The following is an 18,634-nucleotide window of genomic DNA, read 5'->3' as shown; positions in this document are numbered from 1 at the left end:
CTCCCACACCATTCTCCTTACATGCCTATCTGACTACCTTGGTCTCACCGGTACAGCACTCTCCTGGTTCCAGTCCTATTTAACAAACAGGAAACAGTTTGTCACCATTGGGGACTCCAATTCCACCCCAGCTCCAATCAACCAGGGCGTGCCTCAAGGCTCTGTGCTTGGACCCCTCTTCTTCACCATCTACATACTCCTCCTTGGTCAGATAATTTGCAAACATGGTCTCAACTTCCATTCTTATGCTGATGATACTCAATTATATCTCTGCACCAAACCATTCACCCAGCTACACCCACAGTCACTCGTCAACTGCCTGCATGATATAAAACTCTGGATGACATTAAATCTAATCAAAATAAACACCAATAAAACAGAGCTCATGCTTGTGGCCTCCAAGGCGCTGCTCCAGAATGTTGGAGATCTTCTCCTGGACGTGGACGGCTCCTCTATCTCTCCATCTACGGAAGTCCGCAACCTGGGTGTCATACTTGATTCCACGCTATTTTTCCAATCACACAAATTCCATCACAAAATCAGCTTTTTATCATCTCAAAAACATCTCCAGACTCCGGCCCTCCCTCTCCAAACCTGTGGCTGTCCCGGCTCCCTTCCAAACCCTGGACAGGCACCAGTATGTGCAGAACTCTGCCACCAGGGTCCTCACCCGCACCAAGCCCTGGCAACATATCACCCCCACTCTCATCCGCCTTCACTGGCTCCCAGTTAAATCACGCATCACTTACCAAATTCCCCTCCTGTCCTATAACTCTCTAGCACGCGTTCATTTATTTTTTTAAATTGGCAAAGCCACGAATGTCAATGCAAAAGCCCTGTATGTGACAACAATCAAAGATGCTGGGAAGTTTTTTTTTTTACCGAACTTTATGCACTGCCCTCCAAAAACCAGCAAGCTCAATGTGTCTTCATAACTCTTTAAAATAAAAATCCTGTAGTTAAACTGTAGAGGTTTGGTTTAAGCCACTGACCTCAGAGATGGTGGTCTTGCAGACCTCAACGGCTACAGACTCAAACTTCGGGTCGGTGGTCAGGTTCAGCTTGTAGTTCCACAGCAGCTGGAAGGCAGAAGACACACAAGTTAACACAGTTTCCAGATACCAGCAGAGACAACTTCACAGGTTAATTTTGATTCAGTGTAGTCAAAGAATAACGCAGTACTTTCCATATCAACTACGTGACTGTTTTCCTGTCGTGGTAGACAGAACATGATCTTCACTCTATTTTGGGTTTGTCTTTATGTTACAGCATACAGGAGGCTGAACAGATTGTCAACAGTTTGCTCTGACATCACAGAAAAACTAGCAAAAAGCACTGGTACTTACAGGCAGCAGAAGGTAAAAGTGTTGGAAGTACAACTTGCAGCCAGTTAATGGGAGACTGTCCAATTGTTGAGTTCAGTTCTCAGCAAACATTGATTTGATGCCAAAGGAAGTCTAGACATGTATGGCCGGTTAAAATTGGGTTATATTTGGTTGAAAAGTTTATTTTTACTTTATCTCAACAGCATTTAAATGTCAAAACCTGCTTCATGTCAAAGTAATTTGGTAATCTAAATATTTTCACTTTTCAATCTTTTTTCCAAAGGTCAAGAAAAAACTGTGAAGCCTAAATTTAAAATCATACCGAAAATAAATGTCATGTGGATGAGAGCTCCAGAAAAAGCTAGTAAGTGAACTTTGAATTGGAGGTTTTGTTGAGGCTGTTTAAGTTAATGTCTAAATCAGCACACTCTGGTGCTTACAGTATTATAAAATAACATAATGCATGCTGGGAAGTGACATTGGGAGTGAAGACACTTACATGGTTGCATTCAGCAGCAATCTCAGTTTCCTGAAAGAGAAGAAGAGAAAGGAGAGGTGAGAGTGTAAACTGGAGATGACTTCAGGTTTCAGATCGTTTCTCAGGAGATTTAAATCTTCATGAGTGTAATGATGCCGTACAACCATGTGAGACGCACAATGGAACTGCTATTTCTCCAGGGTGTAAGAAATGTGGAGGACACAACCAGAGTACTATTTGCAACCTGTAACATCCAATAATCAACTGCAAGCGTATCTGTAGTGAAACAGTGTTTTTTTTTTGATATACTATTATAATCCCAAATTGGGAAATTCTTTGTGTGTGGAGCCTTGGTGCGCAGGCGTGTTTTTTTTAGGGCTGTTTTCATTCATGCGTTATGGGTCCTTGCTTGAGCGGAAGAAGGTGAGTGTGATTAAAGTGTGTTTTCCTAGTACGTTTAGCGGCGTTTCCCCGTTGGGATTCGTCGGTGGGGGGTTGTTAGTGTTGGGGTACGGTGGTTGAGAGCATCTATCGATTTATTTTTAAATGTGATATGGAATTACACCATATCGCATATATCGATATTGTTCATATTTTATCTTATTCAAATGTGCACTTTATGGAGCTTTGATTTAAAAAAGGTACTCCTGTTGTTGTACAGTATTTATGTTGACTTAAATAAACGGTTTCTATAAAACTACTTGTGACATATCATATTTGGCTTTGACTGAACATTTGCTCTCACTTTGCGATAAAAATATCAAGATATATATCGTATATCAATAATCAGCCTAAATATATCGGGATGTGACTGCAGGTCCATATCGCCCAGTCCCTAGGTTGAGCTATAATTGGAAGTGGGTGAGAGAAAGAGACGGAGAGAGAAAATGACACATGAAGTGATAGAAGAGGGGATAATGCAGAGGGAAACCAGCCATTCCCAACACCTCCTGAGTCATGAAGCAGAGCACGGCAGCTAAGATTGTCGAGTTCATAGAGGTGACGGCAATAATTTACTAACCAAAATCAAATTCATTGAAAACCAGAAATCCATAATTTGCCCCAAAATCCCTCAGACCAGATGCTTTCCATCAACACAAAGTAAAAAGCAGACTCACTTTACCTAAAGTCAATGGGACATTTTTCAGAATATTAATAATTAGAATAATAGGCCGTCGCAACAATGTCACGGCACCAGATCACAGCAGCTACAACAAAGTCGGAAGTTAATGCAGCTGCATCCCGTGCGGTTTGTGGTGACGGTGAACAACGCATGCGGCACTTCCAATCAGCCAACTAGTCATAGATTACCAGAAGCAGCACATCAGCTGCTTACGCAAGTTGGAATCACTCTCAACTTCAGCCGAGTCACTGCACACCGTTTGTTTGACTCTCCACCCAGAATCTGGGTAGAGTTCTAATCAGGTGTGCGACAGGTATGTTTTCACCACCACTAATATAAAACAGGAGAACAGAAAAAGACTGAAAACAGCTTCTTACACTGACATTTTTATCAAACTGTGAACTCCAGCATAAGGAAACTTGACTGATGTGTACACACACACACACACACACACACACACACAGTATAATTGTTCTTCTGTGTATCAGCGTTACGCTGCTTCGATTTAGTGTGTTTGGGAGCGACGTTAGAGACAAGAAATACGAGGCGACACGATTAAAAAACTTGATGGTGTTTAAGATGGTAAGATCCCTTCGTGGCATTTTATCATGCCGAACTGAGAAGTGGATCCTGTCGATTGTCTATTTAAACTTTCTCAACAGCGCATGTCATGCTGAATATGTTCTCATAAGTAATAAATTGCTGGCAGCTGCTGGTTCGTCACCAGGCACACCCTGCTTATCCCTGCGACCACGGCACCCTGTCCCGCTATTTCACCTCTTTCTTGTCCTGGAGACACTCGAGCACCGCCAGGTTGTTGTTCCACGAATGTTTGGGGCAAAGCCGGGTCAGGTCCTCCCTGCACACCGCCTCCTCAGCCAACTTCCAGCCGGTAGAGCGCCTCCGAGTAAGCGAGGCCCCAGCGCCCAGGTTCCTCTCAGCGGCTCCCGGGTTCACCGCGGCCGGCACAGACGACAAGATGCACATCAGAAGCAGGAGCAGAGGAACACAGTCCGCCATCTTCACAGTAGTGATGTGTCTTCCGTGTCCAGTGGTCCAGGAAGTTTTTTATGAGGCGTGACTGATTCAGGTTTGCGGCTTTGGCGTGCGATTCGAAATATGAGGGGCAACGAAACGCAATGGAGGTCCACCGTCACCTCACACCCTGTCAGAGTAAACAACCGGTCTGGGCGCGGAGGTGGTCGCCTGGTTAGAGCGCGTGTCACACCCCCTTCTCTCGCTTCCAGTTTCACAATCTATCCGCTGTCATAAATGAAGGTGTCTATGCCTGGAAAAAAAATCTTAAAAAAGAAAGAAACCGCCTGAAGTCCAGCACAGTGGAGAAGTTGTTTTTTTAAATAAAAATGAATAAAATTTCCTCACTGTACGAGTTACATTTTGTCTCGAGTAACACATTCACATCACAACCCTCTCCCCAATAAGTTTCAACTGCACATATTTTGACATTGTTTTTATAATTTTTTTCTAGGGTCCTCTTATTTCTTATCTCTATTTTATCATTTTTGCTCTACTGTGAGCAGTGTCAAAGTGTTTCTGATTCTGATTCAGTGCTCTTGTGTTTGGAAACTGACGAGTGACACAAGAGTTTATGCCAGGTTAGTTTTTTAAAAGGCTCTTTTATGATGTTTTCTTCAGAAAGCCTCAACACTTAAATCATGTTTCTACAGAAATCTTTTCATCACTCGTCACATTAATATTGTAACTTGCAAACCTTTAACTCCCTGTTATCCGACTCTGTGTGCAAACCTCACATGATCACTCTTTATTAGAGCCAGAAAACATCCAGACATCCACAGCAACATCAAACAGTCCACGCGTACAACTTTAATTAAAAATAAGTCATAATTTTTATTAACTTTGAAGTCGTACACAAACAGTTGGTAGCAAATATACATATATACAACTTCCTTTAGAAAGAAAAACAAGGGAAGTAAAATGTACAACAGCAGAGTCTTTTGGCACTTAATGTTTGGGTTGAGAGGGTAAAAATAAATGAAATTAAATCAGACTGAAGAAGATATAAACTGTGGTGATGGACTGCAGCAGGAGCCTTTTTCTGTTTGACAAAAGTGACCATTAAAATCAAAACAAAATCCATCAGCGCTACAACCGACACACAGCGGTGTGTCACCACTTTCCTCTGCAGCATCACTCCATCAGACTAAAAACACCAGCTCACAGCCAACAGGACAATCTGAGCATGACAGGACTCCAGTGGACAGACCGACCGGATGTCAAACACTCTTACATGAATAATTTGGCTGTTGACTCATGTAAACACAACCTCATTACTGGGAGCATGTTGCAGCACAACCTGATTAATACAGCTACATTTCTCAATCTGTCCAATTATCAAACACCAGACTCTCGCTTCATTTTGCTTCCTGCGCAGCTCAAAGGTCACCAGATGTAGAAACGAGGATGTTTGGTTCCAAAAAGATAAAATTAAATGTGGTGTCCTCAGGTCGATCACTCCCAGTAATCAGGTTTTTTTGCGTGTCTAAACGTACGGATAAAAGTTCAGCAGCATTTGAGTTTCCACACAGTTGTTCTCCGGGACTGTATCTGTTTTTTTTGTAGTTCTTTAGTTTCCGTCCTGCTCGCTCACTCCCACTTGTAGAGCTTCAGCATCTTCTCGGTGAGCGAGGCCAGGAAGTGCTCGCCGTTCACCGTGAATGGACTGATGTCCAATACAGGGAGGTCGGCCGGGAGCTTCTGCAGCAGAGAGCCGCTGCCTGCATCCCACACCTGAGGAGGAGGAGCAGGAGCAGGAAGAGGAGGAGGAGGAGGAGGAGGAGGAGGAAGAGGAGCAGGAGGAGGAGGAGGAGGGGGAGGAAGAGGAGCAGGAGGAGGAGGAGGAGGAGGAGGAGGGGAGCAGGAGGAGGAGGAGGAGCAGGAGGAGCAGGAAGAGGAGCAGGAGGAGCAGGAGCATGAGCAGGAGGAGGAGGAGGAGCAGCAGGAGGAGGAGCAGGAGGAGGAGGAGGAGCAGGAGGAGCAGGAAGAGGAGGAGGAGGAGCAGGAGGAGGAGGAGAAGGAGGGGGAGCAGGAGGAGGAGGAGCAGCAGGAGGAGGAGCAGGAGGAGGGGGGAGCAGGAGGAGGAGCAGGAGGAGGGGGGAGCAGGAGGAGGAGGAGCAGCAGGAGGAGGAGCAGGAGGAGGAAGAGGAGGAGGAGGAGGAGCAGGAGCAGGAGCAGGAGGAGGAGGAGGAGGAGCAGGAGCAGGAGGAGCAGGAGGAGGAGAAGGAGGAGGAGCAGGAAGAGGAGGAGCAGGAGCAGGAGGAGGAGCAGGAAGAGGAGGAAGAGGAGCAGGAGCAGGAGGAGCAGGAGGAGGAGGAGGAGCAGGAGCAGGAGGAGGAGGAGGAAGAGGAAGAAGAGGAGCAGGAGCAGGAGGAGCAGGAGGAGCAGGAGGAGGAGGAGGAAGAGGAGGAAGAGGAGCAGGAGCAGGAGGAGCAGGAGGAGGAGGAGGAGCAGGAGCAGGAGGAGGAGGAGGAGGAAGAGGAGGAAGAGGAGCAGGAGGAGGAGCAGCAGCAGGAGGAGCAGCAGGAGGAGGAGGAGGAGCAGGAGGAGCAGGAGGAGCAGGAGCAGGAGGAGGAGGGAAACAAAAACATTGAGGAAAAGATGAGACAGAAGTTAAAGTGGATTTAGTTATACGGCAACTTTTAGTGTCTTTTTACCACCAAAAATAATCTTTCATCTTTTAATTAAATTTACAGCAAGTCTCTCAGGTAAATGTATGTTCTCTGAATTAAATTACAAAAAGGAGCACATAAAAAAAAAAACCTAAATCTTATTTTAAAAATTTGATTTAAGGAACGCAATAATCGTCTCTGCAAAATGGCCCCCCAAAAATAATTAAAACTTGAATATAATAAAACTGAATAATGAAAAAAAAAGGTTTTTTTAACAAAATTAATCTCAAATATAACAAACATTTCTTTGTTTTTTCATCAGGACTGAGGCTGAAACACTCGTCTGATCACACACACCGACAGGACTCACCATGGTCGAGTTGGAGGCCTCGTCCCCGGCGCAGACAAGCGTCCCGCCTCCATCTGGACTCCTGAATACGGCGTTCTTGGTGAGCAGCTTGCAGGATGAGCCGGCGCTGAACGTCTGCACCGGAGAGCAGGAGCAGCTGGGCAGCTGACTCGAGTCCTGCTGAGGCGTCCTGTTCAGAGCCATGAGGACGCAGCGCAGAGACGGGTTGGAGCGTCCTGCAGGAGAGACGGGACGGTTCATACAGGAAACTCACTCAACTGACCGCAACACTCAGATAATAAAAATTCTGGTGGAGATCATTGTGTCTTGTATTCAGGGAGTCTGATTCTCACCTGGCCTGTAGGTGACCAGACAGTGTCGGCTCTCCGTCTCCACTTGGATGTCGGTGCAGCCGGCCGTCTCCAGCGGCAGGACATGCGGTCTGTACGTGGTCTCGCTGACCTGCTCCCAGAAACACCCGCCCTCCAGAGAGCCGGCGATCAGCCCACCACAGGGAAACGAGCTGGATGCAGCCCGTGGGACGTAGCACAGAGACGCCACTGGACACCTGGAAACAAGACCAGAGGTCCCTCTAAAACCAGACTCCAGACTCAAACCAGCACATCTTTTTGACCTTACATCGTAACTACACTTTCACACTGTGCTTAAATGTGTGTGTGCGTGCGTGCGTGCGTGCGTGTACCTGGAGCGTAGCGGCTGCAGCTCCTGGACGTGCGTGCTGGTGTCTCTGGTGTCGTAGACGAGCACGGAGCCGTTGCTCAGTCCTGCATAGACGTAGTTGCTGTTGTCCAAACACCAGCAGCAGCTCCACACAGGTTTACCTGCATTGTAGGTCTGAACCACCGTGTTGGTCAGCAGACTGTAAAACACACATACAGTCAGTAAACTTATCACATTATACTATAAATAATTCTGGTCATGTCTGTGTATACAGTGACTTTGAAGTAGGGAGGTGTGACTCTTCACTGGTCTCATAATTTGATTTGAATATGATTCACCTGTCAAACATTCGAATGCACAAAGATGCTCCGTGCATCTTAATGTACTGCAGATATAAATACACCAGGTTCTGCACACAGCTCCTCTCTCAACGTAATACAGCCAGTCACAAATCTGAACTTCCTCTTCAGGTAGAAAGTCCATTAAATTATTTTTTTTTTTTTCAAATCAGACAACATAAAAGCTGCATCTCCTCAATACGAGTATCTGTGTGACCCACGTCAGCACGTAAACATTAATAAAACAAAACATAAATCCATCTGCAGTACGTCACGGTGCAGTGATCCACAGATGTTTTCACGTTGTATCTCAGACATGTTTATCTGAATGTGGTGAACATCACAACCATGACCGCTGCACACACCTCTCTCATGGTACATCTCCACAGGGTCTGTCGTTTCTACACTTCCCATTCATTGTTTATGCAGTCATGCAATGCATTCTGGTCGTGTCGCAAGCTTCTAATTTGCATAAAGTTCAGATCTTGGCTACTAAATGCAAATCAGGGGCGTCTGGCACGACTCGCTGCCTGTGGAAACTCCTGAAGAAGTACAAAGCTAATCATTGTTGAGTTCGATTTGGCAACTGCATGGCTTATTTTGCTGCCAAAATGTCTTCAGAAATACATTTTAGTTCATTATTTTTTTCCAACATAAAGTTTAGAAATGAGTTGCAATGTTGGTCAGGTTTTAAATCCCTGAGCAGACAGCAGGCGAGTTGATTTCATCCAATCATGTTCAGCTGTGAGTGTTAGTGTGGTTGATTGTTGTCTTAGCCTGTGCTGGTCACGCGTGCAGAGCTGCAAGTGGTTCGAGCCCTCAAGTCCAAAACACACCATCAGAGTAAGATGGAGGCAACAGCACCCCTCAATTACTGGCTGATTCGCTGGTCTCGCTGCATTCTTTATGGCTGCAGATGTTACCTCAGGGGGGAAACGGTGGACGTGGTTCCTCAAAATGGTTGTTTTACCAAAGTATTCAGTAGTTTGTGAGGCAGATTTATATAAGTGGTTTGTACTTCACAGTAAGTGCAGAAAATCTGAAATGTCGCCAGATGTTCGCTCAAAATATTCTCCCTCGGACACATCTCCGGAAAGCAACGCAAACCTACTGTCCTTACAACTTTACTGTGCAGTCGAAGTCTGAAAATCAATAATCAATAGGCTATACATTTGTGTGTGTGTGTACCTGGTCAGTTTGATGGTGTTGTCCAGAGCAGCAGACAGCAGCAGACTGTCGTTCTGTCTGTTGAAGGACAGACCTCGGATCTGTTTACTGTGGATGGGAACGTACTGACTCGCCTTCATGTTGACGACGCTCACCTTCTTCACCCCACAGCCTGAAGCAGGAGACAGAGAGGAGACCGGTGAGAGTGCATCACAAATACACAGTGACAATACAGGTCTGGCTAAAGAATCACACCATGATCTGAGTATTTCCTGTCTGTCTACAGCTAGTGTTTCACAGAGTTTGCAGTATGTTGTTGTGATGATACTGCAGCAAAGGTTTTGGTGTCATTAACATCTGCGGGTCTTCCTCTGAGAGTAAGATGTTCTGTGTGCAAATAAACGGTCATTTTCTACCAAACAGTCAAACAGAAACTAAACTGAGAGACTAGATTAGTCTCTTAGCAACATGATTTGTTTCCACAGCATCTGAGGAACAAGACAACATTTGGCTGATAACAAAAGACGCACTAATAACTAATCATGGACAGTGTCAGATTTACTGCCTCCACTGTACCAACTGTAGCGTCTTGACCAGTAACAAATTATCCACAAAACAATTTTGGACTGAATACATGCTGGGAAATTGAGAGAACGACTGCCAGGGCTCCTGAAAAGGTTGCTGGGTTCATGGAAAAGTTCCAGAAATTAAATTAAGCCATCAAACTACCTCACGTCTCTCACACATGTACGACAATCACCTGACATTTCCACAATGATTATTGTTTTATCACAGCTGTCAGAGCTAGAATGGAACATTTGTCTGTGTCTATCTCACTAAGTGCTTTAGCAATATATCTGCCTAGCCATATGGAAGATTCTGTTCCTGGCCAATGAGTGCACAGACAGGGTCCAAATAACAAGAAGTCCTCAACCCGAGGAGGGCTGATGAGTCAAAAGGAAGAAGGAAGTGTGTCTCACCAGGCACCAGTGTGGAGTGAGGTGAAGGCTGCGACGCCAACAGGCAGCTGAGAGGTTCACAGTAGGATAAAACCCTGGAGCCTCCGGTCTGGGACACCAGCACCGCCTTGGAAAAACTGTACTGTGCCGTCCTGGAGCCGTCAGCCCTATGAGAAAGACCGAGGATGAGGGAGGTCGACGCCGAGGAGGACGAGGAGGAGGGAAATGAGTTTCTACCGGCCTGCGCCATCAGAGCCCTCAGCTCCTGCACAGAAGGAGAGGAAACAAGGGAAGGGGAATTTATTCTGCTTGCAAAATGTAATATGTTCACCACAGATTTCATAATTACTTGTATTTTAAATGCATGCAATTAGAACTGATGTTTATCATTTCCACAACATTCCCACTACAAACTGTAAAAGTTTCAGGAAATGAGAAAAGAGACATGAGTCACTGATACCTGCAGCTCCTGTTGTGCTTGTCCATATTTGTTGGTGACCACCTGCAGTGTCAGTTTGTACTGAGCTGATTCCAGTTCAGCCTTCCTCCTCAGAGACTGCTCCTGCTCCAGAGACCTACAGAACACACACACACACACACACACACACACACACACACACACACCAAAGTGTTTTCTATATTTAGTCCTATCGTCTTTATAGAACTCGATAGATGTAGAAAGTTGGTATAAACTTGGACCATTGTCCAACAATTTCAGTGGAATTTTCCGTCCACTATCTGGATATTATCGTGTTTAAAATTCACTCAACAACCCCCAAACGCTTGCTCAACAGACCGTGGTCTCCGTTGTCGTATTTTGCACTTAATGATGCGCCACACATGGGAGACGGGTCTGGACTGCAGGCAGGCCAGTCTAGTACCCACATTCTTTTACTATGAAGCCACGTTGTTGTAAAACATTCAGAATGTGGCTCGGCATTGTCCTGCTGAAAAAAGCAGGGACGTCCCTGAAGAAGACATTGCTTGGATAGCAGCATATGTTGCTCCAAAACCTGTATGTACCCTTCAGCATTTATGGTGCCTTCACAGATGTACAAGTTACCCATGATGCCATGGGCACCAATACACCCCCGTACCATCACAGATGCTGGCTTTTGAACTTTGCACCGATAACAATCAGGATGGTCCTTTCCCTCTTTGGACCGGAGGGCACGACATCCATGATTACCAAAAGCAATTTGAAATGTGGACTCGACAGACCACAGAACACTTTTCCACTTTGCGTCAGTCCATCTCAGATGAGCTCGGGCCCTGAGGAGCCGGCTGTGACTCTGGATGTTGTTGATATATGGCAGTCACTTTGCATGGTAGAGTTTTAACTTGCACTTGTAGATTTTTTTTTATTGCAAATTGACAGTGGTTATCCGAAGTGTTCCTGAGCCCACGTGGTAATGTGACAGAGTGATGTCAGTTTTTGATGCAGTGCCGCCTGAGGGATCGAAGGTCACAGGAATTTAATGTCGGTATTCAGCCTTTCCGCTTACATGCAGAGATTCTCCAGATTCTCTGAATCTTTTGATGGTATTATGGACTGTAGATGATGAAATCCCTAAATTCCTTGCAATTGAGAAACATTGTTCTTACACTGTTAGACTATTTGCTCACACAGCTGTTCACAAAGTGGTGATCCTCACCCCAACCTAGCTTGTAAACAACGGAGCCTTTCTGGGATGCTCCTTTTATAACTTATCATGACTCTCATCGGTTTGCAATTAACCTGTTCACCTGTGCAATTCTCCAAACAGGTGTTTTTTAGCATTCCTAAACTTCCGTCTTCAGTCTTTTGTTGTCGCTGTCCCAGCTTTTTTCGAAAATGTTGCAGGCATCAAATTCAAAATAAGTAAATATTTGCAAAATAAAAAAAGTTTATCAGTTTGAAAACTGAATATCTTGTCTTTGTAGTGCAATTCAATTAAATTAAAGTAGAAAAATATTTGCACATCATGGTATTCTGTTTATTTACATTTTACACAGTGTCCCAACTTCATTGGAATTGGGGTTTGTGTATCATTAGACATCACTGCAACACGTTTACAGCACGTCACTGAACTAGTTGGGTTTTCAAACAACATGAACACTTAAGTCACACAGGTATTTATCCATGAACCACAAAAGGTTTGCCAGCCACCTTTCAGTGCCAGAGGAGTCAGGGCGGGATATTTATTCTAGCAGTTGTAGACATTAACTCTTTCACAGAAGTTTCAGCAAACTGAAATTAAAACTTCCAATCAGCCTCTGAGTCAAACAGATCCAGTGTGTCGGCAGTAAAGCAGAGAAAACATCACTCACTTCTTTAAGCTTTCCTGCTCAGAGTTGTCCAGAGCTCTCAGCTTCGGAGCGTACAGCCGAACGATGTCTGACTGCTTCGCTTTCTTGTTGCACTAAAGACAAACAACAAACACAAGTCATCATCAAACTCCAGGTGTGAGAAGCAGGATATGCCTCCTGAGAGGGAAAAAAAAGGGCCGATTCAGCTTCCAGTTAAAATACAGTAACCCTGCTGACCTGTGGACATTTAGCATCCGGGCCCTGAGCTTTCAGCCAGCGCTGGATGCACATGAAGCCAAAGAGGTGTCCACAGCGCAGAGCAGACAATCTGTGTTCGCCTGCTGTCGTCCATGCCTCGAAGCAGATGGTGCAGTTGTCGCCCTCTCCCTCCTCACTTTGTGCCAGCTGGACAGAAGCTGAGGCCACAGGAAGTGGCTAAAGGTGGACATGAAGAGTTTTAAGGTACAGGACACTATAAATATGATTTAAAATATCTACTGGCTGATTTATCTCAATGCATATATTACCCAAGACCAGTTAAAACAATGCAAGTCAATAATTTAGGAAGCTTTGTACTAAACAAACAGGACAGAAAGGAAAACAAGCTAACCGACAGGCTAACACACTCCAGTAATAACTGGTACAGTAATAAGCAGACTATTATCCTTATTTGCAAACTTTTATCTACAGTCTTGTCATATTGTACACTCATAATGTATGATGAGCGTCTTTTTGTGTTAAAAAAACCAACAACAAAAAGCCTGGTGTAGCAGGTAACACCAGTGTTATAAGTGTATTAGGTGGAAGGAAGATGTCAACACTGCAGTAAACCTTGTATCAAAACCGGAGACTGAACGTTACCTGGATGACTTGATTTTGTGCTTCTGTCCTCTCACCAGCTGCAGCCGAGTCTGAACAAAGAGGAGGAAAAAGATAAATCACACTGGAGTCTCTGAACACAACACAGACTCTGCTCTGGTCTGTGAGAACAACATTAAGTAAACGCTGTGCAGACTCACTGTTTTGACCGGCTTCCTGTGGCTCTGTGTGTTGGTTGGAGGCATTGAGGCGAGGACTCGCCGGCAGCACAGGGTTGACCGGCTCCGCAGCAGCAGGCGGGCCTTCTTCGGCCCCGTCCTCTTCATCAGACTCACTCACCTCAGTGGTGCTTCCGGACTCCGGTTCAGCCGCGCTGGCAGCCGGTGCTCGGAGCAGGAAGTCTGGAAAGCCTCTGGAGGGCGCTGCGGTCTGGCTGGGGTAGTGCACTCTGAGGCCCTGCCTGGAGCGGAACACACAAATCTAATTTCTCAGGCTTACAGTCAACTGGAGCTGAATTTAAAGAATAACAAATCAGAGACTGGGGACTGTGCAAAATAGCTACGACAAAGTTATTCAGGCCTTCTTGAAAATGCACTGTTAAAAACAACACATGAAGTTGTAAACAAAGGTAGGTAAACAAATGGCATGTAAAGGGAGGGGAGTGTGAACTGCAGGGGGTGGGGGCACACATTTAACAGTGATCAAACCAGGTCTAGACGTCCTTTAATGAACTGGTGTTACGCGTGTTAAGTGTGTTACACTGGTGTTAAGTGTGTATCTGCAGGGTTTAGGAGACAGACAGGAATCAACATTGTGGAGATCAGAGGGCTTTTCCCAGACATCACTCCAAGTGTGTATTTTCTTCCTCAAAAGCAAAGCTGTTCACTGTTCAGGAAGGATGGTAATGCCAGATATGAACTCCTTGGAAACACATAAGAAAAATGAAATAAGGCTTCTTTGTGCATTCATTCTGGGTACCTGAGTCTCCTCCGTATGGGCTGAGCAGCTGAAGGTGCTGCAGAGCTGCTAACTGCTCTCTGACTGAACGCCCATGTTGCAGGAAGCCTGGGCGGCACGCGAGCTGCCGTCTGTCCTCCGTCATTGTCATCATCGTCATCCTCGTCCACCTCGGTGCTGCTGCTGGAGTCTGAGATCACGTGTGGTGCGTTGGTGTCCTCAGCCGAGGCAGCAACCGCTGGCTGACGGCTGCCTCTTCCCCGTATCTCCACTGGGGAGTCCACCTCCATGGCCTCCATCTGCACAGTGGGAAACAACGCAGGTCAGGCGGGCTGATCTTAGTGACGATGCTCGGCCAGCACATTTCACTTTAACCCCTCCTTCTTCTTTCTGTGCATTTCACAGGTTTAAATGAAAGCTTTACTCCAACTCAGCCAATAAAAATTCTACAACATGGTAAAGGTTATCAATTCCCAGAAAAGATCGATTTTAAGATTGAGACTTTTTTTGTAATGGGTTTTGGTGCATTTATAATTATAATTAAGGTGTTTTACAGTGCAGTTTTGCATTGATCATTGTATAATGTGGACAGAATATATCATTATACCAATAGTAACCGTCTACAATATTATCACAATACCACTATTAAAGTATTTGGTCACAAATATCATATTATTTGATTTTGTAGCACTACTTGCATTTATGTAGTACTTTTGAGAAGATTACAAAATATCAAGAAATCTGTTGTTCATCATGATAACGTAAAAATACTGTTATTATATCAAGTCCCTATGGCTCACCCTTATGATGGACTGATCGATCAGCCCTTCAGCTGTAAGAGCTCCACTGAAGGGGACAAACTTATCCTTGTTTACTTCTGTACACTGAACATTAAGGATGCCATAACATATCAATATAATTAACAACACGTTCACAGACATTCATTAGTCAGCTGTTTCATACTTTAATAAGTGGCCTCATCGTGGAGCCGCACGTTGCTCCAACTAGCTGCCCAAAGTTAAAGTTACACAATCTGCATGTTTTGCTAACTAGCTAGCTAACGTTAACGTTGATTGGTACAGTGTATAATATCAGAGGTGACAACTCTCCCTGCAGAGAATAAGTGTCTCTGACTGCCACCTGCACATCAGACTGCCCTCATCATGTATTGATTTATCTGTTATATGTGATGCTTACACCTCCAGACGCTTCCTCCAGGGACAGGTTGTCTTTCTTCGGCAAAGCACCGAACTAGAGACCGAGGTTGCCGAGGCCTCCGATAAAAACAGAGCTAATAGTAGCTCCTTGAATTTATCAGAGACTGATGTAGCCGTGATTTTGGATGTAGTTTCTTATCATTTGAGTGGCGCCATGTAATGACAGAGGGAAAAAAGAACCCGTTCTCTTTTATGACCCCATGGTAACCACGGACGCTTTAGCTAAAACTAGCTAGCATTTGAGAGGTTGTGATGCTGCGAACGCGCGTTTAATGCCTTAAATCGCGCTGATATGAAACTCAGTGAATAACAAACCAGTGCTAATATTAATGTTGATGTTGTTGCTGCGGCTCGTACACCTCGGAGCTCAGCCGGGACGGTTGGCTGGTTCGCCAAGTTAGCTCGTTAGCTAACAGACGGGCTGTAGCAGCAGCAGCGCGGGGAGCAGCAGACACCTACCTGTGTGGAAGAGAAAGTCTAGTGGCCGCTGGTTCCGCTCTGGAAATCAACGGAAGGTAACAACATGACTCCTAAAACAGTCACAACACGCGCCTGGCTGTGGCGGGTCTGCAGATTGCTACCAGTTCATGTACGAGCGTGAATTTTAAGGCGGTCAGGGATCGAATCTCCCGGCGCCAGTTCACTGTGCCCGCCCCATCCTGCAGTGACGTCACCGCGGATGTTCTCTTCTTCTTCGTTGGTACGACAGATTTAACGCTGCATTGGCTCATTGCTGCCCTTTACGGTTCGTTTAGAGTGGTGCATGTGTTAATCAATCTCAAAATCAATAGGTTGATTTAACGTTTCATAATAACAGCTATCTGTCAACTATTTTATATATCAGTTGATTCAAGCAAACATGACACACACACAAATAAATTCTCGTGTCAGCGCTTCAGATGTCAGAATTCAAATAACCCTATTATCTTTGGGTTTTGAACTTGTAAAAAAAAAAAAGATTTAAGAAGTTGTGGTTGAACTGCTTCACTTTTTTATGACCTAGTATAATGCAATTGATTGGCAAAATAAGCACTGAAGTTATTTTTGTCATGGTACAACAGTAATATTAGTATTATTAGAAATGTAATAATATAAGCTGAACTGGGGTGTTTGCTGTTGTCTATGTTTGTGTTCCCTTTCAAAATGAAAGCTGTCCGTAAACAGCAAATTAATTGGCTACTATTTAGGTGATGAATTATGAAAAGGAAAAATAACAAAAGTTTACTATTTTGGCAATAACTGATACAAGCAAAAATAACACAAAATGTGAGTTTCAGTTTCTCGAATGTCAGAATTTACATTTCAGTTACATCTTTGGCTTTTGAACTGTTAATAATCAGAAGCACATTAACAATTTGTGATGGGATTTATTTAATATAAGGTACGTGATTACGTGATTGATTGAAATACTTATAATGGAAATTATTTGTGTGATTATTACAGATACTATTGTTATTAAACATTTAATAATAAAAGATGTTTGACAAAAAAGATCATCCCACGTAAGAACATATGGAGTGTTTGCTGCTCTCCAGTGGTCAAAGTGTGGAACTGCAACACTATTATACATTTGTCGCTAATAAACTGTGTTAATACACACAATCAATGTCAACATCAGTGTCAGGCAGGGAAGCCAAGATGATTTTGTATGTTGGCGACTGATCTGCTCATCTGTACTCTGTCTCCCTCTAGTGGTTCCTTTCAGTCACTGTGTCCAAACTTATACATAACTAACATAAAGGGCTCTATCTTGCACTCAGCGCAATTGACTTTGTACACTGGCGCTTGTGTAATTCCTATTTTGCATTCGGCGCACATTGGAATTTTCCCTCCGCAGACGCACGTCCTTAAATTAGGGAATGACTTTGCACTGCCGGGGCGGTTCAGCGAAAAGAGGAGGCGTCTTCCGGCGCAAACGTTCACTGGTGCTATTTTGCTGTTTCAGAAAACAATTGCGTAACAGACCAGGAAAAACCTAGTCTAAAGTCAGTGGCGCTTATTCAGATGCTATTTTAAGGGCGCATGCTTGGCCATAATGTAGCGTGTGCTTAACGTGCATACACTTTGCTTCTCTCATCTACAAGGAAGCAGTTCCTGTTTTTGCAAACCATACAAAAAAAAGTTGAAAAGATTTCAACAGAAGAACTAATTCTTTTTCCCTCTGATATGCGACGCGCCCGCCGTAGCCGTGAGGGTCCGGGAGTGGCAATGCGCGATGTGCTCCTAGTGGAGCGGGTGGAGGAGATGGAGTTGGGGGAGGAGGAAAGAGGAAGGGGCACAACAGGAGCAGGTGGTGCGTTTGGAGACTTGAGGCGATGCGCCTAAGAGGCCGCAGCAACATCGCCACCCGGTCAAGATGGGCATTAATACCTTGCTGCGTCCCGGACAGTGCGGTCCGGTCTGACAATGCTACCACGGCGTGTAGTGGGTCTGGATCCTCTGCACCTTGGTGTTTGTGCTGCTCCCTCATTAGCTGGACGTTGCGCACTGCTCGGCCCGTGCGCACTGCTCCCGAGGCCAGGTGCGATGTCCTGGGGATGCCAGCCTTAGAAACAATTGTGGCAATTTCCTCCCACGCCCGTTTAACCAAAGCTAATTTGGATGGATTTCTCCCATCCCCATACAAGGCCACTTCTCGGTCTTTTACAGCCCTGACGAGAACGTCGGTCTCCTCGGCTGTGAACCGCTCCTGGCGTGCGCCTGGCAAATTCGCCATTATAATAGCAATGCGCCATGGAACAAGCGTGCCTGCTCTTAAAGGGAATGTGAGATGACGCTCTGATTGGTTTATTGCACGTTACGCCCAAACCACACCTATGACTAATGTAGCTACTTCAGACCAACCCATTTTAGATTTGCGCTGGGCGCAAGAGTCATTTATCCCGCCGGCATAATAGCAACAGCGCCTGAGATCCGCCCACAAAGCTACTTGCGCTTTGCGTTTGATACTTGCGTTTCAGATCGTTAAGATAGAGCCCAAAGAGACATATTGTGAGTATTAACATTCAGGACTATAGATGATCTGATGTGTGTTGGTTTATAAATGGAAATCCACATTTTTTTCACCAAGGAACAGATCAGCGAAGAGTCTCTCTGTGTTTGACTGCTCAGCTCTGGCCTACATGCTGCAGATGTCAGAGGTTCTGGATGAGTTGGACTTGCAGAAGTACAACGCATCAGAGCGGGGACGATTGAGACTGATTCCAGCTGTGAGAAACTGCAGAAAGGCTGTGTAAGTCCAGATATGATTCACATAATAAAGCAACATAAAGCTGAAGCCTTCGG

At 45.0% G+C, this 18,634-nt stretch overlaps 2 protein-coding genes across 2 annotated transcripts in view; both read right to left on the bottom strand.

Moving 5' to 3' along the window:
• The window catches only part of glg1a (golgi glycoprotein 1a), a 41,660-nt gene extending 37,561 nt beyond the window's left edge, over window positions 1-4,099 (bottom strand). Inside the window, exons 1-3 of the mRNA XM_030425100.1 lie at window positions 3,704-4,099; window positions 1,825-1,854; window positions 993-1,079 (exon numbers count right to left, since the gene is read on the bottom strand). Of these exons, the coding sequence (XP_030280960.1) occupies window positions 993-1,079; window positions 1,825-1,854; window positions 3,704-3,946 (360 nt within the window). The 5' untranslated portion in view covers window positions 3,947-4,099. The remainder of the gene's footprint in view (window positions 1-992; window positions 1,080-1,824; window positions 1,855-3,703) is intronic.
• Window positions 4,100-4,775: 676 nt separating this feature from the next.
• On the bottom strand, window positions 4,776-16,018 carry rfwd3 (ring finger and WD repeat domain 3). Its single transcript, XM_030425103.1, has 13 exons — window positions 15,809-16,018; window positions 14,154-14,431; window positions 13,376-13,635; window positions 13,218-13,267; window positions 12,594-12,791; window positions 12,378-12,469; window positions 10,528-10,642; window positions 10,089-10,332; window positions 9,130-9,280; window positions 7,626-7,802; window positions 7,276-7,490; window positions 6,944-7,158; window positions 4,776-5,695 (listed from the first exon to the last, which is right to left on the bottom strand). The coding sequence occupies exons 2-13, from the start codon at window positions 14,429-14,431 to the stop codon at window positions 5,552-5,554; spliced, it is 2,139 nt and encodes a 712-aa protein (XP_030280963.1). The 5' UTR covers window positions 15,809-16,018; the 3' UTR covers window positions 4,776-5,551.
• Between the last annotated feature and the right edge of the window lie 2,616 nt (window positions 16,019-18,634).

This window comes from Sparus aurata, chromosome 8 (assembly GCF_900880675.1).
Source record: "Sparus aurata chromosome 8, fSpaAur1.1, whole genome shotgun sequence".
Classification (NCBI taxonomy): domain Eukaryota; kingdom Metazoa; phylum Chordata; class Actinopteri; order Spariformes; family Sparidae; genus Sparus; species Sparus aurata.
This window is presented reverse-complemented; position numbering and strand designations above follow the sequence as displayed.